Genomic DNA, 25,286 nt, shown 5'->3' with positions numbered 1-25,286 from the left:
TAATTAGCTTGTATTTAAAAAACAAAATGTTTTAATAGCATGAGTTTTTTTTTAATAAAGCGATTTAAAAAATTATTTTATTAACAGAATTGCAACAGAAATATTTGGAATCATGAATATGGCAGCTTTAAATAATTCTTAAGAAAAAGCTTTCCGAAATTTGAAGTAAGCCTCTATTTTATACTTTTCTTGATACTTACTTAATTTTCTGTTGACCGTAAATAGCAAAAATTTGACGTGTTTTGGTCGGCATATTATGTATTTTCTTGATAACATTTACAAATTTTAATAAATAATATATTTTTATTAATTTTTTTGCATAGTTTTTAAAATATCAAGAAAATCATTAAATTTTCTACTTGGTAACCCCTAAAAATAAGCAATAAGCAGAGGTATACCTTTGGCTTTTATAATTCGACACTCCTTGAAATTTCGTTGACAAAAAAAGCTCCAATATAAAATTTTAAGAGAGTTTTTTTATGATAATTTTCTTAGATTTTAATTAACTAAAAATTTTAAGACTTACCCCTTTCTAAAGATTGTAAAAGCAGACACTTGACACATTCCACTATTGCATTATTGTAAAAGTTATACAAAAACTTATAAAAACCTCATGGGTTAAAAAAACATGAAAAATTTAAGAATATTTTGCGATTTTTTTGAAATTCCTATAAAATATTATTTTATTGGAAAATAAGGCTTTCATATATTAAAATTTTAATTTAATTTTTTCCATTTTTGCTAAATTAAGTGTGGAATACTGTAGCCATTATTATTCGTCGCAAATTTTATTATACATAATATTTATTACTTCAAAAATAATTTCTTTTCAACTTGGTACTTAGCAATAAAAATAAAATTTTTATAATTTACAAATTGGAATGAATGCAATAATAAAGCATAACTAGAGACACCAGTGAATAAATTCAGAATTATTCATGTATGAATATCAATTTTTATTTTTCAAAAAAAAAAATTTTTTTTATTGTTTTTCAAATTAAAAAATACCTTTTTTTTTGAACATTTTTTGAAATTTTTTTTTTGATATTTTTTTAATTTAAATTTTTCTCCTTATTTCTAACTATTTTTCTCCTTAGAAATTCTAACAGATGCACAAACATTCATATACATTTATGTGTATGTATAATTTTGAAACAATATTTTTCTAATGATGTCAGAAAATAATTTTGAAATTTTTGAAAACAAAAAAAAATTATTTTATTTTTTTTTTTTATTGTTATAAGAAATTTTTCAAATGACGTCATATTACATTCCATTGAAAAAAGAAAAATTAAATAATAAAAATTCATAATTTTTATTAAACTTCAATAAAATGTTTTCGGTATTAAATATGTACGAGATTTTTCAAAAAAAAAAAAAAATTTGCATACATTCTAGAAAACGAACGAAATGAAAATGAAATTTAGAAAGGAATTTCCGAATAATTTTGTTTTATTTCTGAAAATGTCAATAAAAATTAAAATACTTATTCGTGAATTTGTCATTGATATTTTCGAAATGGAAAACTGTTTACAAAATTTTTCAGCCGGAGACTTTTAAATCAACATTTATGACAACACCAAATGAAGAAATATTGAGTTGTTCGTGAGCTTCTTGATCCTCTGAAAAAATTTTAGCTATTCTTGAATTTGTTGATCCCTTGAAAAAATTTGAGCTATTCTTGAGCTTGTTGATCCCTTGAAAAAATTTGAGCTATTCTTGAGCTTGTTGAACCCTCGAAAAAATTTGAGCTATTCTTGAGCTTGTTGAACCCTCGAAAAAATTTGAGCTATTCTTGAGCTTTTTGAATCCTTGAAAAAATTTGACTTATTCTTGAGCTATTCCTTCAAATTGTTATCGTAAATTTTGTTCTAGAAAATTTGTTGACATTTTGTAAAATAAAAAATTTATTCAACCTTATCTTTACATTTTCATATCTTAACATATTTTTAATAAGAGTAGAAAATTAAAAATTTTTCTCTTAATATAAAATATCGCAGCATAATTTTAAACTTTTTTTTATATTATTAACATTTCTGAAGCTGTCATTTTGTTTTTGTGCCAAGTTATTTTTATTTCTTATCTCATATTTTTATGTAAAAGAATGAATGCATTTCTAATTTTTACTATTTCTTAAAAATTACGTGGTTGTAATATGTGCACATACTTACGTACATTATGTTGTAAAATAACTATAGGAAATTAATATAAAACATATGATTTCATTGTCTCTGAGTAAAGTATGTACTCGTATATAAGACGTCAAATGTAATTTTGTACAAAAATATACAAACAAAAATTAATATTTTTAATTTTTAAAATTATTTTTGTCTTATTTTTTGCATTGTATTTTTAGAAAATTTTTAATTTTATTTGTTGTTGTCTTTTTTTTCAATGATGTTAGCAGCCAATTTTAAATTTTTAAAATTTACATGTGTTATAATTATTTGGCGCCCTTTATATCTCTAGGGGTGTCGAAACTTTTCAGTCGTAATCAATTTATTTTGAGCATTAGCGTAAGCTGAATCATTTGTAATTGCTATTCGAAAATTAGCTAATTATTGCTTCAGATAGTTAATCTACGCTATTCTTTAAATAAACATCTAAGTAAAAATTGACTTTTTACAATAAAACCCTATAATGCTGATCTAATATAAATTGATATATTATTGAGATATCTTCACTCTTTCACAATATTTTGACAGCTTTGCCCTATCCTAAATTGAATAGGGCAAAGCTGCCATTGGATTCTACCTGTCATACAATATTGTAAAAGTTTCGGTAACCAGGTTTGCTATATTCGATAGACGCTTTTAATGAAAAATCATTTAAAAATTCTTATTTCTTATATCTTACATAAATTTGAATACTAATTTAAGAAAAAAAAACAAAAATAGTAAAATAATAAAATTTTAACATTTTCATTAAAACATAAATAGAAAACTTTTGCCGTTTTCCAGTTGGGAAGATCTCATGCTCTATAGATAGAAATTATAATAACGTTTATAAACAATACAATATCCAAAAATAGATTTTCGCGTCTGGAATTAAAAAATAAAAATAAAAACAAACAATAAAAATTTAAAAATTAAAAAAAAAAAAATTTTTTTTTTTCGAAAAATTTGTTTAAATTAAATTTCAGTTTTTATTCACAGTCGAATCTCAATAAGTGAAAAACTATGCTAAAATATCAATTGACCTTTTAGAATCAAACTTTTTTATACAATATCCTAGATGAAGAGTATAAATTTTAGGTATATTCTCTAAAATACCAAGAAAGTAAAGCCAATTTTGTTTACTATACCGCCAAGCCGTTAGTTATCACTGAACTTTATCAGTGATAACTAACTCTTATTCAACTTATCACTGAAATTTATTCACTGAATTTGGTATTTTACTGTATGCATAAAGTGTTTTGTAATTTCATTCGTATAATGTTATACTTGTTACGTTTACTGATTAATTATATAAGGGGATTTATCTTATATATATATATATATGTATATGTACAAACATATATATACCGTATGTATGAAAATTTTATTTAAAATTTTAATTAAGTTAAATTAAATTTTTGATTACACTTAATCTATAAATATATACGGTACACAATATCACACACATATACTCGTATACCAATTAAGTATAACAATTCATACTCATATATGTACTCGTATACTCATATGTATGTAAATAAATATTTAAAAGATGTGAAATTTTAATTATTTTTGTATTGTATAAAATGAGTTTATAATCATTATTTTTATATACATAACAAATATAAAATCAATATTATTGTTAATACAATATTGGGTTGATGACGTTAAATGCCATAAATTTTAAATAATTTACTGTCAGATTTTTAAAAATAATTATATAATAGCTATTAAAAAAAAAATAAATATAAAATTTGTAAATATAAATTGAAATGTTTTATTACAGTTAAAATTCATTACACAAGTAAACCGTGTTATTTTTGTGTTCATTCTGAAAATGAGAAGTAAATAACAGACGGAACAAAATTTTAGCACCTTCTTCAAGTCGACATTGATGATATTTTGTTTTACGTGATTATTTAAACTGGTAATTTGCTAAACTGTTAAATTAGAGTTCTGTCATTTTATTCAGAAGAGAGTCGAATGTTAATTTCTCACATGTTCTTAGTTGATGAATTTACAGAGTTTGATAATCATTCAGAATTGTGTTAATATACCTGTATTCTTCCTTACATACAGGTATATATGCAGCAATTAAAACTTATAAGCTGAATTGTATTATAATACAATAACTATTATTGTAAATCCGTTCTCACTTGTATTTCTTCCCAAATTAGACTACGCTAAATTTATGATTATTTACACTTAATGTGTTATAAAAACTATAAACATTTCACAACTATACACAATCTTCAATTCACAAAATACAAAAAATTTATTAAAATATCCCTGACATTCAAATTGCAAAAAATAAAATATTGCTGCATAATTCAAATTACGAGTATGAGTGTTAATTTCTGAATTGTGTAATAAAATTATATTAATACAATTTAAATGTCAAGTCAAAGTGCATATTATTTTCTGTTAAATTTTATTAAAATAATATTTACAAGAAATTTATATTTTTTTATTTTGATATATTGTCCTCAATTTCCACAGTAATTTCATTATTCATAATAAAATATATAGTAAAAATAATAGATTAATATTATTTTCTTGTTATTTATTCCTTAATAATGAAAATTATCAAAAATAAAGTAATTCACAGGTTTTGATATTTGTCACTCTTCAAAACAAAAAAAAAAAGAGAAAAAAAAATTCAAGTTTCAAAGCAAACGAGCATACAGAGAAGCAAATTGATAAGAAGAACCCTAGAACTTTGTTTGAGCATAGCGTAAATCAGACATAATTTTTAATTCATTTTAATTTTTTTTAAAAAAAAATGTTACAAAATACACAATATATGTATGTATATATACATAGAATACATACATAACACATAAGAGTGCGTATAACAAAATCTTTTTAATTTTTATAAAATTGTATAATAAGAATTATTTGAAATATTTACTTGTATATATATAGCCGGATGACTTGTATATTATGAAATAGTAAAATTATTTAACAAAAAAATGTTATTGTAGGTCATTGGCCTATGGGGTTGACTTCTTAAATAAAATCAGTTGTAGGAAATTATTTTGTATTTTAATTCAGAAGATTTTATTTATTCTTTATCAATGCACATACATACATGAATATTATTATGAGCCTACTTATTAGTATAATAATCGTATTGACATAACTAATTCTCCACATGATAGATAATAAATTTATAAGTGAAGTGAATTGAGTCATCAAGTGAGTTAATTCAATTATGATAAGATAGAGAGTGTAGAACTACAATGAAAATTGATAAAGTAGAATAATTGAAAAAGAAAATTTATTAAAATTTCCTAATAAGGTTAATACATAGTGTCGACTTTATAATGAAAATTATTAAATAAATATTGTTTTATCAGTAAATCTGAGAAAAAAATAATCTTTGAAATCAAATAACTGATCAAAAATTAAATTGTGATTAATTAAATTTAAATAATTTCTGACATAAAAAATATAATTTTAATGAGCAACTAGTAGAGAGAGAAAAATTGTATCTAAATAATGTTGCTAAATTTTTGTCCTTTTTCAAGCAACAAAATATATGAATTTGTTGCAAAAATAATAAGACCAAATGACGCCATCTATTTTTGTCTTATAATGTTAAATGACGTATAAAAAATCTAAAATTCAATTTTAAACAGTAAAAGAAAAATGAAATTTTGAGTATCTAGCCTAGCGGATTGTTTTGATTATTGATCGAAAACCGCACATTAAATGAAAATTGATCACTTTTAGTATACTTATATATTTTATAATTTTGCCAATATTTTTAAAAACTTTTACTTAAAAATCGATTTTATTTTTTATTTTAGGCATGCATTGACGATAACCTAGAAATGGTTGAATTTTTATTAGAATATGGAGCAGATATTAATAGGCAAGATAATGAAGGATGGACACCACTTCATGCAACAGCATCTTGCGGGTAATATAATTTTTAAAATTCAATTAAACAAACTAAAAAGATGTTTAAAATAAATATTTTTTAAATGTTTTAACAACGATCCATTAATTAACTTATTATATATATATTTTTTTTTTAATTATATTTTAGATCTGTAAGCATAGCAAGATATTTAGCTGAACATGGAGCTGATTTAACAATAGTGAACAATGATGGCGATTTAGCAGTTGATATTGCTCCACCAAATACAAATATGAGCGATTATTTACAAGAATTATTTGAATCAAATCAAATTGATTGTGAAAAATGTAGGCAATTAGAAGAACAAACAATGTTAGCTGATGCTAAAAGATGGTTAAGAAGTGATGCTTCTGAAGCTGATGCAATACATCCAAAAACTGGAGCTACACCTTTACATGTTGCTGCAGCCAAAGGATATACAAAAGTAAAAGAATTTTATGAAAATTAAAAAAAACAAACATAATTATTCTTTTTTTTTTTTTAAGGTCTTAAGTTTATTACTAGCGGGACGAGCAAATATTGATAAACAAGATAATGACGGTTGGACTCCATTACATGCTGCATCTCATTGGGGACAAAGAGAAGCAGTTGAAATGCTTGTTGATGCACAAGCTGATATGGAAATACGTAATTATTCAGGACAAAATTGTATTGATGTAGCTGATGAACCTAAAATGAGGAAGTTTATGGAAGAATTAAAAGCAAATCGTAAAGTATTTAAACGACCTTCTAGTCAAATTAGGTAAAATTAAATGTTTTTTTTTCTGTATTATACATAAATTTATTTATATTTTGTTTTATTTTTAGAAACTCTGATCGTATTGAAAATCAAATTGATTTCAAGAAAGTTCGCGTTGAAGTTAAACCAGTTGAAGTTAAAGATAAAATCAATGGTAATAATCTAATTAAGTTCTATTTTTTTATTATTACCTTCGATTAGGTGTAGAAAATAATAGAAAATTTTTATAGAAGCTAAATTATGACTCAATAAGTCTCTACCAAAATTTAATACAAAACAAAATTATTTCCTGTCTATTTAAATTAAAATTTAAAAATTACCATTAGTTATATATTTGGTTAATATTTTTATCATATCTAGCATTTACTTAGTTTTAAACCACATTTACGTAGACTTTGAAAATTTTTGAGAAGATTAGATAATTTGTATGATTTAATAATTTAATTTCTTATCAGTAGATAAAAGCGGGAATATGAAAGTTAAATAAATAATTTATTATTTCAAAATTTTTAGTTTGTCCAAAATTATAAATAGATTCAATGGATTAAAAAAGATTTTTTGGAATATCAATTAATTTTGCACTGAATATTTTGAATTTATAAATATTATTCGTTATTGAATTTGGTAGGAACTTATTGTAAATTTTAGGTTAGACATATTTAAAGGGTTCAAAAATATATTTTTTTTTTTTTTGTTGTATAAAACTTTTCCAAATTAAATATCAATTTTAAGTTATTTATATTTTTGAAACATAAATTTAATCAAAATCTAACAAAAAGGGAGAGCTCAATAAAATATTTTGATTCCAATTAAATAATTTGAATTTAACAAATGACGCGCGTGGTAATTAAAAAATTTTCTAGATTCAACAGAAAATACTAAAATTGATAGTGAAAGTGAAGAAATGGCTGTAGTTGTTAATGAAAATGATAATGTTATTAAACCAATAAGCAATGAATCGGGTGAAAGCGATTCAGATTTGAGCGATTCAACAGAAAGTTCACATTCAACCAGTGTTTCGGAATCTGAAGGTACCTAAATATTCAAAACAAAAAAAAAACAAAAAATGGAAGCAGACTAAAAAACAAAATTTAGTATACGATACAGAATTTATTCTAATATTTTATTATCAAATACTTTATTTTAATATTTATTATAAATTAAATTATGAACTTATTTTTTGGACTTATTGAATAATATAATGACAATTTATGCATTCACTGCATATTACTTATATAAAGATTACAATTTTACTTTTGATTCAATTTTATTTAAATACATTTTATTATAAAATTAATGTATCGTGTACTAGATTTTAATGTATTACATACATAGAAAATCGGAAGTTAATTGCTTATTTTAATTTCTATGTACACTCTCAAAAAAAAAAAAAAACAAAATAATTTCGTTTTATTTCCGTTCAGTTCAAAATATTACAAAACCGTTTTTAATTATTATACTTTGTTTCGTTTCGTTTTCCCTGTTGTTTTATTTTATTTGTTTCGTTTATTGTGAATCGTTTCAATTAAAATTAATTTTTTGTTTATAATTTTTTTTTTTTTTTGGTTAATTGTAAATTAAATTTTTTTGTTATATTTTGTTAACTTTTTTATTATTATATACAATAAAATTTATATGTGATTTATAAAATTTAAATAAGTTAAATGATAATGTAACAATTAACAAAATATTGCATTAACTTTTATATAAACTGTTGCGATGCTTTTCAAAAATTCAAGAATATTATAAAAATGAATTTGTATATATTATGTACATTATTAAAAAAATTATAATATTTTTTTTTGGAAATATTATTACTTATGTATATCGAATATTAAAATAATTCTCTTATAAATATCATCATAGTTTATCATTTTTGACACATTTTAAATTTATTTAGTTTAATTAGTATCAAAAACAAAACGTAGGTTTCATTAAAATATATTAAGGATTATTTTTTAAAAAATCTATTTTTCAGAGAAAGCTAATTATTGCATAATCATATTAAATAAAGCTATATATAAATATAATAATATTTATAACAAAATGAATAACATTATTTACATCACTCATTAAATGCCTGATTTTATTGATATTTAAATTTTCAATAATTTAAAATTTTAACTTTTAAGATATTCTCAAATTCAACACAAAAAAAAAGCCAATTCCATACTTTTATTCAGAATAAATAATTTTACCATAAAATTTTCGAAAATTTATAAATTAAAAATCACAGAACACTTTTTCATGAATTTCGCTGAAATACAAAATATTTTTTGATCTCATTATAAATTATTTTTGATTATATTACATTCGAATTCGTTCAGGTATGATGAATAGTGTAGTAAATAATATAAATTTAATATAAATTATTTTTGTTGAAATATTTTTTCATTAAATAGTTAATAAAAATTTTATTTTTATGAATAGTTATTTCTATGATTGACATTAAAATTGATTTTTAAATTAATAAAATTACAAGAATAGCAAACTGTTAAAAAGTAAATTTATTTTAAAACAGTTAAGAATATTAAAATACATTAAAATTAAAGTTTTCCACTGAAAAGCATGAATGACTAATTTTAATTAATTGTTTTTTTTTTTCATACAATTATATTATATTTATTTTTGAATTTATATTTAGTTTAATAAAACTTTGAATTAGATAAAATTTTTTTTTAGTTTGACTTAAATATTAATTTATATCTTATTTATTTTTATAGAGGAAATTTCAAAACCACCAAGTGAACCAGTAAAGAAAACAGCGTCCGAAATTGTTGATGAAGATGCACCATGGAGAAGGAATAGTGCTCGAACACGCAATAACACTCAAGAAAGTAATACACATATTTTAAAAATATTGTCTTAAATTGTAATAAAAATTAATTCTTTTTTTTTGTAATTTTAGAAGTTCCTGAAGTGGAAGTAAAATCATCTGAATCAGATGTTATTTTAAGGCGAACCCAAAGCTTTGAAAATGATCAGAAGTACGTGTTTTTTAAATATGTATATGTTTTTTTTTTTTTTGTTTGAAATATTTTAAAATAACTTAAAAAAACCAATCATACATAATTAAATTAAATAAGATGAAGAGAATACTAAGTTGTTGATCAAATGTATTTCATTCAAAATTTTATATATCTTAAAATTTTTTTGTTATTCATTTTATGAAAAATTAAAACCATTTCTGAAATTTAAACAGAAAAGTCTTTTTTGAAACTGCATAATTGTTATCTTAAAAAAGACTACCATTTTTGAATAATTAAGGTTTCTTTTCTTTATACTTATTAATTTTAAAATCAAAAATACATTTAAAATTAAAAATAATAAGATTTTGATTAAATTTTGTTTTTTATCTTACATTTCTCTGTTCTGTTTATGCTAAAATTATTCTAAATTATGTACATAGCTACATTATTTTAATTATATTTCTGTAATAGATATATTATACACAATTATTTTCTCTTCTCAATAATTAAAAAAAATTCTGTAAATAGTTTATAATAACAGACAATCTAAATAAAATAATTTTCTTAGTTTTATATTTAGTGGAAGATCAACAACTTTAGATTCTAATTTTATTTTTTAAAACAAAACGCTTTGATATACTAATGTCGTTTTAGCTCTATTACAATAATATACTAATTCATAATAAAATAATAATATTTAACACAAATTACACCAATTTTATTAAAATAATTAATAAAACTTTTTGTTTTCGTTATTTTTTTTTTATTATGTTATTATTTGCATCATTGTTTTCGCCCGCTATTTTTAAAACACGTATTTTAATATGTTAATTGAAACATTTATTTTTTTTTTTTTGAATAATAACTATTAATAAAAATTAATATTTAAAATTTACAACATTGAATTAAAAAAAAACACCATTTTGATTGAACATTTTAAAATTTATCTGCAATAACACAAAATAATAAATTTGAAAAACTTACAAAATAAACAAAAGATTCTATCAAAAATATCATGAGCTTCGGGCTAGAATAAAAGCTAACTCATGCCCGATTCTACCAGCGACACAAACAACTGGTGTTTTAGGTGCTGTTAATTCATCAAACAATAATTATTCCGTTCAAAGATCAGCTTCACTTAAAGATCATAGAAATTTCAGGTATTCACTTTAATAAAAAAAAAAAAAAAAGTAAAACATTTCTAATTCATCTATAACTCATTAGAAAAAATAAAAATATTATGTAGTGCTAATTGAAATGAATAGAAATAGTGAAATAAAATTTATTTTACACTAAGATGTTGAAAAAGGAAGATTATTTTTTGTAAAAGATTTTTTTTAATAAGAAACATGTGCATTTGTTTTGTATTCAGTCTTGTGTATTTATGTTGAATAAGGATTTTGCCTTTTTTTAATTGAAAAAAGAATTTCATGTTCATTTTAATTAAAAAATTCACTATTGTTTCGATTAAAAAACCAAAGCAATATGACTTAATCCTATGACTTAAATTACTTTAACATTAAATTTCGACACAATTTCAAACTCTAGTTCGTATATGAAAAAATAATTAAAAATGTAATAAATAAAATCGCTAATATTATAAATTTTTTTAAGAAAAAAATATTTAATTTTTATAAATTTTATTTACCTTAACTGAAAACAAAAATATTTATTTCACTTTTTCTACTTTATTTAATAAAAACTTGATATAGAAATGTAAAAACAATTAGCATTTATTCATATTTTCATCCATTTAATTGAAGCATAAAATTTAACACAATATTCCAACTAACTAATTGCAATAAATTAGTTTAAGTTCATAATAAATTAAAGTATGTATAAGTTTAAAATGTACATATAAATATTTTTAGTTTGTGAATTGTCTTTTTTTTTTAATTGTTTGTTTCTTTTAAAATATCTAATGATAATTATTTTTATTTTTTCTTGCATGAAATCTATATTCACATATTTAAATTTTAATTTAAATAACATACTTAAACATGTAATTATTATTGCGATTAATTCATATTTAAATCATCTTAAATCTAAAAATGAAATTGTAAATTAAAATTTTTAAAATAAATTCTTTTAGGAAACCAACATCACCACCGGTCAGTCCTAGTGCACCAGCAGCACCAGTACAGACTAATACAACAGCACTTGTTAGAAGGTATATAAAAGGAATAATAAGAATTGTTTTTTTTTTAAGATTGTGTTTATGAAAGAAAATCGCAAAATAATTTTTTAAATCAAGGTTATCAAGTAGGCAAAAAAGAGAATACCGTAAAATTTAACTTAATAATTTAAAATTTTAATAATTTGCATCATAAATAAGAAAATTAAAGTTTTGTTTTACAAGAAATTTTGTTATAAGAAGGAAATTTTAAATTATTAAATTTCATAAAATGGATTTAAGCTCAAATTTTTTAATAATTTTAGATTTAAATTATAAGACAAATAAAATTATTCACAAAACTAAATTATGATCTAAATTTGTAAAATCTAACATTTCAAAAATAAAGTAAAACAATTCTAAATCTTGAGAATTTGATTTTTATATTAATTTGATTTTAATATTTTTAATTATATGTGAATAATTTTTTAATAATCTTCTTTGCGAAATTTCTATTTTTGCGATTTTCTTTTAAAATTATTTAATTAATTGTTGCCATTTTTGCGAGAATTTAAAATTTATTATTGTATATAAGTCAAATTTTCAAATTATATTAGAAATTAAACTGCAGTAATATGTAATTCATAAAAAAATTAACTTCAAATGAAAATGTATTATAATTAATTTAATAAAGTAAATCAATCAATTTTAAATTCGCAAAAATGATTTGTTACAAGTATTTTGTACGTATAAATTTGTTAAAAGTAAATTTTATAATCTGTATACATTTTATTTGTGAATATTACAATTTAAATGATTATTTAAATTATTATTTAAATGATTAAATGTGATTTTTCTATCAACGGTAATATTATTAAAAGTATAGATATAATTTATAAATTTTTAACAAAAAAAAAAACACAATTATATTAATTTGATTTATTTGTAAAATATTCCATATTATAATTATACAATCGACAATCTAAAACAAAACATACATAAATATTAAAAATTTTATAGTCAAAATGATACACAAAATCAAAATCATGTAGAGGAAAATCATAAAAATGATATGAATTCAAATGATACGAAAGTAAATAGTAATGAAACAACGAATCCTTTCCGTGTTAAAATATCGCCAGGAACAATGATCAAAAACTTCTTCAAGTAATTAGTTTATAAAAGTTCTAAGCAGAACTCTATATTCCTTTAGTGGTTTTTTTTTTCTTTTTAATTTTTGTTTTTTATTGTAATTTGTATTTTTAATTTATTTTTGTATTTTTTTTGTTAAAACTAATGTTTTTTTTATGTTAGTTTATTAATTTAAATTTAAGTTATTCGAATAATTGAATTTCTAATTGCTTTTTTTAAAATTAAATAAGAAATAATAACCCCGAATACATTAACTAATTGGCTTTTAATATTATTTTGTTCCTTTTTTTTTTTTTGTAAAACTTAGGTTGTTTTGTAATTTTTGTCGACTAAAATTATTAGAAATAATTAATTTATATAAAAACATTTTGATAAAAATTTTAATCAATTGTTTGTAAAACATAAGTGCGATATTTTACTGACTACATATATTTTTTTTTGTTAAATGTTTATGTGAGCAGCTCATTTTGATGTGAGCAGTTCATTGCAATGTGGGCAAGGATGTGATAATTTTAGAACAATACATTTATTATACATAAAAGTATTCGTGCATTATCTGGTGAAAATATGTATGGAATTGAAATTATAAATTTTTTATAACTAATTTATTCAATTTTAATTTCAAAAGTAAAGATTTTTCACAGGTCTGACATCGTTGTCATTTAAAAATTTTTTATTTTTAAAGGACAATAATTTTTTTTTGATTTTTTTTTTAATTATCGTTTAGTATACATTCATCTGTTCTTTTTAAATTTAAGAAACCTACAATCTTCATAAATTTTTTTTATATGTTTATATAAGATCGCCTTTTCCGGGTGCCTTTGTGTTATCTATGTCATCTTCTAATAATGTATTTCACTTTATGAATTGAAATTTATGAAACTACAAAAAAAAAATGCAATATTGAATTTCCAAGATATTTATTATCACAGAAAATACTTATAAATATTTTGTTAACAATTTTTTTTTTACATAGATATTTACAATAAATTAAATAATTTATATTTTAATGTTTATATTTTACAAAACATAATACAAATATTAGTGTGAGGCTTCATAATAACTTTAAAATAATTTTAAAAAACTATGAAAAAATATTTCTAAATCTAATTAAATGCAAATCAAAAACACATATATATTATATACCTATATATGTAAATATATATAATAATTTTTGTTGTAATCTGAAAGAACTGTTTCAATTGTTAACAATTTTTAATTAAAAAAATTTTTTTTTTATTTTCTAACTTAAAAAACAAAAACATTTGTAATATATAAACGTAATAATAACATTAAAATTTACTTTTTAGATCTTTTGTACCACCAGTACGTGATGAAGAAAGTGAAACACAACGTAAAGCACATGCAAAACGTGTTCGTGAAACAAGACGTTCAACTCAAGGTGTTACTCTAGATGAAATCAAAAGTGCCGAAGAACTTGTTAAAAAGAAGAATTTAAATAGCAATAATGTGACAACAACCACTAACAATAACTCAACAAACGTAAGTTTGTTAATGCATTCAAAAACAAAAAAAAAAGACAATTTTTTTTTTTTTGTGTGACTATTTTTATTTTCTGAGTTAATTTTCCCAATTAACAAAACCAATAAGCTACAAAAAGAAGATGAAAATCAAAAAACAGAATTTTGAAATGAAAAACTCTCTTTTGAATTTTTTTTTTTTTTTTAATTTTTGGTTTGAATTATATTTGTATTTTTACATAATAATATAATATTATTTTTTACATATATAGTTTTATAATATAATTTAATTATAATGTGAATAGCAGCTATGTAAACTACTTTGGGTTTATCTTTTCAACAACTTCATGTTTAATACAATTTTATATTTTTAATGCGAATTATAAGTGAACAGGCCCCTATTGAAAAAATTGTAAAATAAATTTCATCTTTGAATGTATTGTTATAATAATTATGTTTCATTATAAAAAAAAAACAAATTCATCAGGTATCAAGTCATTATTTTATGTTAATTCAGAATTTAGTTTACATTATTTATGGTTTCATAAAAAAAATATATAAAAATTATGTTACATTGTACCATCATATTATCTAATAACTATTAAATAGCTATTAATTAAGCTACATTATGTGATATTTTTTTTTTTTTTGGTAAACACTAATATATTTTAAAATTATTTTTTATTTAAATTCTAATATTAAATGAAATTATACATGTATAGTACATTTCAAAATACTAATTGAATAAGAAAATTAAATTCCTTTTTTTTTTTCTTATTAGTTTTTTTCATATTCATTCGCATTTTCATTTTGATATGTACACAACTTTGTTATTTAATTTAATGTGAATATTATAATCATTAAAATCATAAAATCAAAAATAATATTTTTAGTTCATTGTTGAAATTCAACTAAATTATAAATAAATAAAGAAAATTTAAAAGTTATTATAGAAATAAAAATGAATTAAGTTAGCAAATTTGCCGCTAAATTACTAGATATAGAAAATTGTTTGAAATATTTTGTTTATCTTATAATATTGTTTTAAAAGTATCTCATATTTCTTACATTCTATACAAAAATATTTTAATTAAACAAAAACAATGATATGGAGATAAATAATTAGATTTATATTTGTAAATATATTTCAATATTTTCAAAATAAAACCCTTTCAACGATTAAAGTTCCAAGTCTCAGCGGTAGTATACTGTAATGAATTGAACTTCATATTTCAATTACAACTGTTTTCAAAAATATTTCTACAGAATTTTAAATTGCTACTTTTAGGAACTGCAATTCTTTTTTTTATTTTTAAAAATAAATATTATCAAATTTTATTTATACAATTCTATACAGAAATAGTACATTTATTTGAAATCTTTTAATGTTGTTTTAAATATTTTGAAATTTGAATGAATTTTATCATACTTTTTTATAAAAAAGAAGTTGCATGATGTATACAATTTTTTTAAAAATTAACTACAATTTTTAAAATATATAAAAGTCACGAATCATTTCAAATCAGTTTAGCTTTTTTAAAACCAAAATAATATTTTTTTATTTAAAAACGCTTTATCAAAAATTGTTTCGAAATCCATTTTGTGTTGCTCTTTTCTTTTTTTTTTTCTTTTAAATTTATTTTGATATAAAAACTATTTTTAAACTCAATTTTAAATTAAATTCTAAATAAAATGTTATTCGATAATAGTTATAATTTTTATTGAAAGGATATATAAATATAAATATTCATATATATAAATATAAATACAAAATGATAATTTTATTCTGATTTAATGATAAAAGAAAATTAAGTTATTTAAAAATAAAAAAAAAAAATAATTAACAGAGTCAATCCCAAACTACAACTACGACAACTTCAACTATATCGTCAAGTAATCCCACAGTTTCGACAGTGACCACAACAACAACAAGTTTATTAGGAACGGGTGGAATTAATGATCGAGTACCAAGTACAGCAACTAGTGATATATCTGTTGTAATACCTGTAATTCAACCACCTCCTACAATTGATACAACTACTTCAGATAAAAAAGAAATTACAACAACTTATACAACAACAACCTCACCGTATACAATTAAACTTAGAGAAAATAGAAATTCTGGTAATTTTGATAAGAACGATGATAATAATTTACAAAATAATAAAACAACATTAGGAACATCATTAAATATAGAATCACCATCGAAATCTATTTCTTCGATACCAATATCAGATTCAGTAACTACATCATCTTCAACATTAAATGACAGAAAATCAATGAAAGATGATATTATAACATCTTCAACTGTAATTAATGTGCCTAATAATAATAATAATAATAATAATAGTAAAAAGACTGATAATATGAATATAAAAACTATAAATCATATAAATTCAGCAAATATTAGTGATCAACAACAAAATTCTGATCAACAACATCAACAAGATACCACATTAACAACGACAGTTAGATTAAGAGAGAAACGATCACTTTTTGATATTGATAATGCAAATTCATTAACATTAGCTGATAAATTAAGAAATGAAGCTAATAAATATACAGATGATAGTGGAAATATTGGTTCAAATACAACAATAACATCACCAACAACAACCACTGCCAGATCAATAATAGGTAACAATAAAACAACTGGAACATTAAATAATTTAGAAGATTCAACAATTAATAATTTATTAAATAATCGAAAATCTGATTCTATGTCACCATCACCGGTACCTGGCAGTGGAGGTGGCATTGGTACTGGTTCAGACCGTAGGCCGTCTTGGCGTCTTAAATTTGATAGTGGAAATAAGGTAATAAATGACAGTTTCAATAAGAAACTCTAAAACAGATTTTAGAAAATAAATGTAGGATAGATTCTTATATTTTAAAATACAAAAAAATATAAAATAACTTTTAGAATTCTTTATTTATAATTTAAATGTTAAACGTTTCATTGAATTTCATTTTATTTTCTTTCAACAATTATTTTGTATTTCGTTCAATATTTGGTTTTTTTTGTCTGTCTTGTCTTTACTTTTTCGCTATTTTTGTATGATGTCGCATTAAAGAAACAAAATACACACATAATCTTGTATAACTTAAACGAAATAACTGTGAACATAAAAAATGCACACTCTAAATATTTACAGAACCACTTTGCACACACAATTTTCTCTTGCAGCAAGGGATTGCAAATAATAATAATAAAAAAAAAATAAAATAATCTAAATTCTTGTATTTTATTGTAAGATTCATAAAAAATAATATTTTTTTTTTTTTTTGTGTTGATCCAGACACGAAAGATTTTTAATGAAATAATTTTGGAATTTAATTTAATAAATGAAAAATATATAACTCTTCTAGCTTAACTAAGGTTATGTACTCTTTCTTAACAATTTATACTCTTTAACTTAATTTAATAATTGGTGTTTTAATTATTAATCTTGTAAATATGCTATAATTTCTTCTTCTATTTTATATAATTATTGGTTTTTATATTTAATCTTGTATATATTCATACATATATATATTTATTTATAAAATAAATGGGTCAGATATATATTTTTATTGTTTAAATTTTATATTAAAAATATGTGATAAAATAATTATGAAAATTTTCTTTAGGTTTAAATATAATTTTAGTTCGGATAAAAAATTATTTTAAAAAAGTTTAAAATTGGTTCAGAAATTTAGTCCGGAATATTTAAGTAATCTCAAATGTTGTTAAATATAAGTTAACATTATACCTATTTTTGAAATAACTGGGGCCCAGCAGAATAGGACAAATAAAGTTTTTCAATTTTCCAATAACTTACTATTTTGCACTAAATTTTTTCAAATGTAGTAGATATTTCAAATCTCCAAAGTGCTCTTAACACTGTCAACTCTTTTAATACAGTAATTTTAAGTAATTTCAAAAAGTTTGAACTTATTTTAGTTCTATTCGTTATTAAAATAAAGGGTAATATATTTATAGTAGTAAAAAAAACATGATATATCGAAACAATGATAGTTGTTTCCACACTTCAAATGAAATTTTTATCCTATAATCGGCTAATTGAGCTAGAACATATTTTTAAGTTACATCATAAATTAAATTTCGGGCCGTCACATACACCTGGTATACGATATTTCGTTATCGAAAATTCTATATTTCCGCCCCTGTATTTCTTAGTGCGGTGAAATTTATTCGTTCTTATAAATGTACTCTGACGTTTGCATAAAAAATCAAACAAAGAAATAATAGAAAACAGTGCTTAGTTCCAACAAAGCACAGTTCGAATTGATCATTTCATTGCTAATATAAAATATAACAATTTTTTTTGTTTAAACCGCACGCTGTCTGAATTTAGGGATAAATAAAAGAATGACTAGAATTTTGTTTTCTAAAACTTGTAATAGTAAATGAAATTTTTACACGTTAATAAAAAATTTTCATCGCATAAAAAAAAACTTAACATATCCTTAATCAATAAATTGAAAACCTGAAATTCTGTAAAATTTAAATACATACATACATAGGTACGTACATGTAAAAGTATTTCTTATACTTCAAATCCTTATTTACACTTTATCTTTAAAAATAGCTTGCAAATACTACACTCTTTAGCTTTTATTGTGACTGTTTTTAAAGAATTTTTAAGATAAAAGATAACATTAATCATGAATAATTGCAAAGATTTGCAATATTTTGAATGAAAATCAGTGCAATACTGCGACAATTTTGTCAATTTTTTAAAAACATATACTATTTTTTGTTCTTTATTTGCCTTTTTCACAAATCATATTATTCTTTTCACGACGTTGAATAATTACTAAGTTTTCTTAAACTATACTTTTACATTTTAAGATTTTAAGTAACTTAGAAACATTGTTAAATTAATTGTTGATTTCAATAATTATTTAGTTTTATTATTATATTCTCTTTTTTTTTTTTTTTGTTTTGTGATATTTTGTAGTTTAAACTTGAAGATGCAACTTCAACATATCCTCCTAGCAATAATACAATAATTACAAGTGCACCAGCTGTTATGGCAGCTGCAAATCAACGACGAAGTAATCCAAGTAATATTAATATAATAATATTATATAAATTTGAATTAATATTGACTGAGTTATAATAATGAAAAAAAAATTTTTTTTATAGTAAGCACAGTAAATCAATCAAGTCAGCAGCCAGCAAGACCTATTTCAGCACCACCCATTACACAATCGAATACTGATAATAATACTAATGAAAGAATTCGTAGTGATAATAACAATAGAGATGAAGATAAAGGTAAAAAATTATAAATTTTTCAATATTTTTTAACATATATAAAATTTATTAAAAATATTTTTAATAAATATTTTAGAAAATGACAAAGAGAATGATAGTCGTAGTGGTCAATCAAATCAAGCTGTAATACAGCGAAGAAGAAAACATAAAAGAAGGTCAACTGGTGTAGTACACGTGGATATGGATGTGAGTTTTCAAAAAAAAGAAGAAATCGTATTTCTTAAGATTCGTTTTCTAGGACAAAAATGAAATCATGAAATAAAAGAAAATTTTTTTTTTGTTTCTTAAAAAGGATAATGTTATTCTTTTGTTTTTGTTTTTTTTTGTACTTCATCAATATTTTTGTTTATTTCTTGTGTTAATTTTTTGCATGCGTTTTTTTTTTTGTGTACAATTTTTTTAAATTTATTTTTTACATACTAATTTTATATTTAAAGTGTATATTTTTCGAAATTTTAAAATTTATTTAAATGTTTGTTTGTTTTAATTATTATTTTTATTAATTTGCAGGATATTGATCCAGATAAACAGGACTCACCTGGTGATAATGAAGAGAAAGAAGTAAGTATTAAATATTTTTTATAAAATTAAAATGAATAAGATTAATGTAATTATTAAAATTTCAATAGTGTTGCAATATTTCGATAGTATAGAGAAATTAACGAACAAATTTTATTCTTAAATTCTTGTTTCAAATAAAATAGTAGAAATAGTGACAACTGATAACTAAATTTTTATTTTTTCTGGCATCTTGCATTTGTCAGTTTTGTATGTTAACCTTTGATATTTCAAAATTTAATTAAAATTTACAATTTTACATTGAATTTTAAGTTAATTTTAAAGTTAATTTTGTAATAAACTTCTAATTCAGACCCCTAGATTAAAATAAACTTAAAAGATTGGTATATCGAAACGAATATTATTTGTAAGAAAATCAACATTGGTACAATTTTAATATCTGATAAAATAATTTTGCAACTCTATTGTATTCTATTGTTTAAAAATCAAATCTGTGTTATTATATCATATATTGTTATATTGCATAAATAGTACATTTTTATAAATGTTAAGGAACATAAAATTATTTAAAATGCACTTTACATAGATATTATTAAACAACTTTAGAAACTACGATAAAAAACAACTATAATTATAACAGGTATTTGATTACAAACTTCTGTTCAAGATTGAGCAACATCAGGAGAAAGAAAAACAAATATATGTAATTCCGTTTCCATTCTCGTTCCCAAAAATAGAAGTGGGACGGGAGGGAATATTTTCCTACCTTTCGGTGAAATTCCATACTTTCGGTGAATAGCACTCAGTTGGAAAATATGACACTCTTAACTCAGAAGTATGTTAAACAGATGTGTGTTGATGTGCTTGTAAACAGACAACTGAAAAAAAATGAATAATAATGATATAAAATGTCACGATCAAATGTTTTTCGTATATAAATGACATCTGACATAAACGATTTGTCGCATTTTTAATAAAATTCAGCTCCGCTCTTGTAAAAGAATTTTTATAGCTCTTTGTCGGTTAAACAAACCAAATAAGTTTTATATTTTTTGTAAAAATTATATGACAAGTTCAAATTAAAACACAAAATCAGAAATTATATTATTAATATGTACATACATGCATACATATTTCTGTATAAAAATATTAAGATATAAAATTTTTTTTGACGTTTGACAAGAAAAATTAATTTCAATGTCAAAGAAAATTATCGATATTTATTATTTTTTTTTTTTTTATTAAAAACGCTATTATACACGTAATTATGGTTATAACTAATTTTAAAAATATTTTGCCAAATTTAAAACATAAAAAAAAATTAAAATGAAACACAACATGTTTTCAAATTTTTTTTTCTTGGAAAATATTCATAAATCAAAAAACATTTTTAAAATAATATTAGAGTCAAAAGTGATGGATTTACGATCAAAATAATTTGATTAGAACACTTACGATATATTGAGTTTATTTTTATATTAAAATTTGTGTAATTGGTCAAAAAAAAAGAAAAAAATGAAATTTGTACTTACGAAATTAAATCGAAATTATATTCACTTTGTCTGTCATGTCAAAGAATAAATTCGAATTTAAAATTCCTTTAGAATAGAATTAGCAAATTTCATTAAAATTATTTAATTATCGACTTTCCGATGTAATTAATTTCCCTCTTATACCAATTTAAGAAAATCTTTCAATTATTTCAATTAATTTTGTAACAATTTTTTGACAAATATGTAAATTCAATATTAATGTCATTGACATTATGACACGGTCATGTAACATATAGGCTACAATAAGCATGAATGAGTGATTTTTCTTTTAATTAAAATTTCATTTAAATATTTAAATTAAAATTGAAAAGAAAAGAAACATTTAATTTTTGCCTTAAGTGTAAGATAACCTAATTAAATATAAATATATTCAAGGACGTAGTTATTTGGCCATGAGTCAATCATTTTTATAATATCTCATCAAATTTGAAAAAAAAATTCAATTTTAAAGAATTTTAATTGTTTTAAAATTTTTAATTGCAATAAAATTGAAAGTTTTCCGGCACTAAAATTCATCTACTTGTATATAAGAATGCATACAAGAAAAGAATATAATTTTTTAAGGTATTTTTCTAAAAAAAAAAAAAAATAAAAACAAACTAATTTGTTATTGAATTTTTTTAAAATTTGAAATACAAAAAATTCGTCAGCAATTTACAAAACCTGCGCTAAATTTTTTTTTAAATTTTACTTAAGTTCCAAAATAAAATTAAACCGTTTTCTCTCATATAACTGATAATAAACCAAAAAATAAGAATGAGATTCCAGTCTGATAATACGGTGTTTTAGTAACGCATCCTGTTGTTATAGCTTTTAAAAATTATATTATGACACTTATTATTTTTTACATCAATAATTCGTTCTATTGTTGACTAAACGTAATATTCAATTTAACTGTCCTCGTTCATATTTCTTGAAATTGAGAGGACAATTTTCAAAACATAATACGATATACACGTATTTGTTTTTCCGGTAAATTAATCGTTTGTGAACTGGAACCAAAAATTTAATACAATCATCATCATCATCAGGTGAACGTCCCGCAAAATTCATTTATCATACTTTTAATGAAATATTATAATAATAGCCATGAGTGAAAATACGAAAAAAAAAATAATAATTTTTTATTTTAAGATATTTATAAAGTGAAATATTGTAAGATAAATATAATAATAGATATTATGAGAATAGATATATAGTGACAACAGCAATGATAGAAAAAAAGCAAGAGATGCTTTGAAACAGAATTTTAAGAACATTTTCATTTAACATTTTTTAGTAATTTTTTTCAAAAACTCTTTTTGTAGCGTTTTTTTTAATAAGTTTTAAAGAAAAATTCAGTAATTTCCCTGAGTGTACGGTTTTTGCCCCTGATTACAAAAATTCTGAACTGTACAATTTAAAAAATTTAAAGTGAATTTTAACCAGATGCCGTGTCCGACCAAAGACTTATTTACATATTCTTTAAGCGCTGAATCATCAGAATTTTTATTATAAAATTAAAAACAAATTGTTAAGATGTCGAATTGGTCATTCATAATAATCGTGGACTCAAACCGATTTTGTGCTAGGAACAGAAATTCGTGTAAAAGAAAAATTATTCCTATCAGTCTCAAATTTTAACAGTTGACGTAGATATCTAAAAATACCTTATTTTACACTAATTCACTTTTGTTTTCTCAATTATAAAAAATCTTCAATTATATAATTTCATTATATGTAAATTTACATACTTAATATATATTCGGCGTGACACACTTTCATCGAAAAATAATTTGCATTATTGCATGTTCCCTCGCTATAATAACATCTGTAAAACTATAAAGGAATAAATTTTATGTGTGTGTTTATGTAAACTTCCGGGAAATTTTTTTATTATGTTTTTTATCTTCAAATTGTTTAAAAATAAACTACAAAAACCTATTGATTGAACAGAATGTCTTCTTTAAAGAAAAACTGCTGAAAATTTTCTATTTCTTTCATATTTTTTTTTTATAAATATTTTGATTACAAAACATTTTCCGAAAAATTATGTATTTGTTTTAGTTGATTTAAGAGTTTTAATATGAAAATCCCAAAGTAAACAATAAAGAAAACCATTGAAATTTTTTTTCTCTTTTTTTCGATTGATGACGTCATTTAATGTAAAATACATTTTCAAGTAAATTAAAAACCTCAAATTTTTATAAATTGGAAAAAAAATAGCAGAATAAAATTCAAATCAACCTGTTGAATAGAAATTGTGCTCGTGTTGAATATATAAAAAAAAAGTGTCCATGAAAATTGGCTTTTCTTTAATTGAACAACTCTGAAAATATAAAAACAAATTTAAAAATAGTTTTTTGTTTTTTTCCTCTTAATTAAATAACTTTATGAGGATTTGTGAAATTTTTGATAACTTTTTATAATTATTTTGACCTCGGAACAAAAATTACCAACATTATTTCTTTTTTTGTTTTTCTTCATATCTGTAGAACTTTGGCATTAACCTCCATCGCAATTAAATTTCCAATTGCAAAGAATTTTATAGTGACAAAATTTTATAAATTTTTAGTAACATTAATTCTTATTATTTAGATTTTGAAAGATTAATCAAGTCAAATATCATTGTCAGATGAATTGATAATAAAAAAATTGTCATTTTAATCAATAATTGAAACCGTAACCCCATCTAACTGAAATATTTTGAAATTTTTAAAGGTCAGCAAGATTACGAAGTTTTGAAATTCACAAAATGTTTTTAAAAATTTGATTGTAGTATTAACAACATTGTGAAATCTTTGACATTTATGACATTTGCAATTTTTGGCATTGTTGACATTTATGACATTCCGTTTTAAACACAGAATTTATCAACCAGTACAAGTAAATATTTTAAAATTAAGTACTTTTTACATAACTTAAAATAATTTTAATGCAGTTTAAAAGGTAGTGCTGTAATCACATAAGCCGGCTGTACGCAGTCATACTAATGTCAATTATTTTTAACTATTATTTGCTTTGCAAATAAAGTAGCTCATATTGTCAAGTATATTTACACACATATATTTTATGTAATATTAACATACATACATATATATGCTTGTACATACATAAATTATAATTGCAATAAAATTTTAAGATTTCTTCGTAATAATAAAATTAAATAATTGAAACATTTACATTCTGTATATATGCATGTTTAATGTTTAAAACAATTTAGCAAATAGGTAATAAACAAATTTTGGATGGGATCCAGAGAGAAGTAAAATAAACAAAAAGAAACAGAACGAAAATTTGAAGAAATAAGAAAATTTCTTTAAAAATTCTATTTAAGTTACTAAAAATATACAAACAATTTTTTTTTCATTGGAATAATAAAAATTAAAAGTTTATTAATTATAATTAAATATAAA

At 21.5% G+C, this 25,286-nt stretch overlaps 1 protein-coding gene across 8 annotated transcripts in view; it reads left to right on the top strand.

The window, feature by feature from the left end:
* The window catches only part of LOC129606609 (protein phosphatase 1 regulatory subunit 12A), a 105,255-nt gene that overhangs the window by 37,412 nt on the left and 42,557 nt on the right, over positions 1–25,286 (top strand). For 2 of the 8 annotated variants that reach the window (XM_055517005.1, XM_055517004.1), the window contains exons 2-17: positions 5,969–6,081; positions 6,211–6,505; positions 6,567–6,823; positions 6,889–6,974; positions 7,684–7,851; positions 9,544–9,657; positions 9,729–9,807; positions 10,788–10,949; positions 11,882–11,959; positions 12,923–13,069; positions 14,365–14,557; positions 16,383–17,351; positions 19,500–19,605; positions 19,688–19,819; positions 19,896–20,005; positions 20,330–20,380. In XM_055517005.1, the coding sequence (XP_055372980.1) occupies positions 5,969–6,081; positions 6,211–6,505; positions 6,567–6,823; positions 6,889–6,974; positions 7,684–7,851; positions 9,544–9,657; positions 9,729–9,807; positions 10,788–10,949; positions 11,882–11,959; positions 12,923–13,069; positions 14,365–14,557; positions 16,383–17,351; positions 19,500–19,605; positions 19,688–19,819; positions 19,896–20,005; positions 20,330–20,380 (3,060 nt within the window). The remainder of the gene's footprint in view (positions 1–5,968; positions 6,082–6,210; positions 6,506–6,566; positions 6,824–6,888; positions 6,975–7,683; positions 7,852–9,543; positions 9,658–9,728; positions 9,808–10,787; positions 10,950–11,881; positions 11,960–12,922; positions 13,070–14,364; positions 14,558–16,382; positions 17,352–19,499; positions 19,606–19,687; positions 19,820–19,895; positions 20,006–20,329; positions 20,381–25,286) is intronic. The other 6 variants (XM_055517008.1, XM_055517007.1, XM_055517006.1 and 3 more) reach the window with 6 other exon arrangements.

This window comes from Condylostylus longicornis, unplaced genomic scaffold, assembly GCF_029603195.1.
Source record: "Condylostylus longicornis isolate FDR11 unplaced genomic scaffold, ASM2960319v2 ptg000019l, whole genome shotgun sequence".
NCBI classification, from domain to species: domain Eukaryota; kingdom Metazoa; phylum Arthropoda; class Insecta; order Diptera; family Dolichopodidae; genus Condylostylus; species Condylostylus longicornis.
The sequence above is the reverse complement of the archived record's forward strand: the minus strand, read 5'-3'. Positions and strand labels throughout refer to the sequence as shown.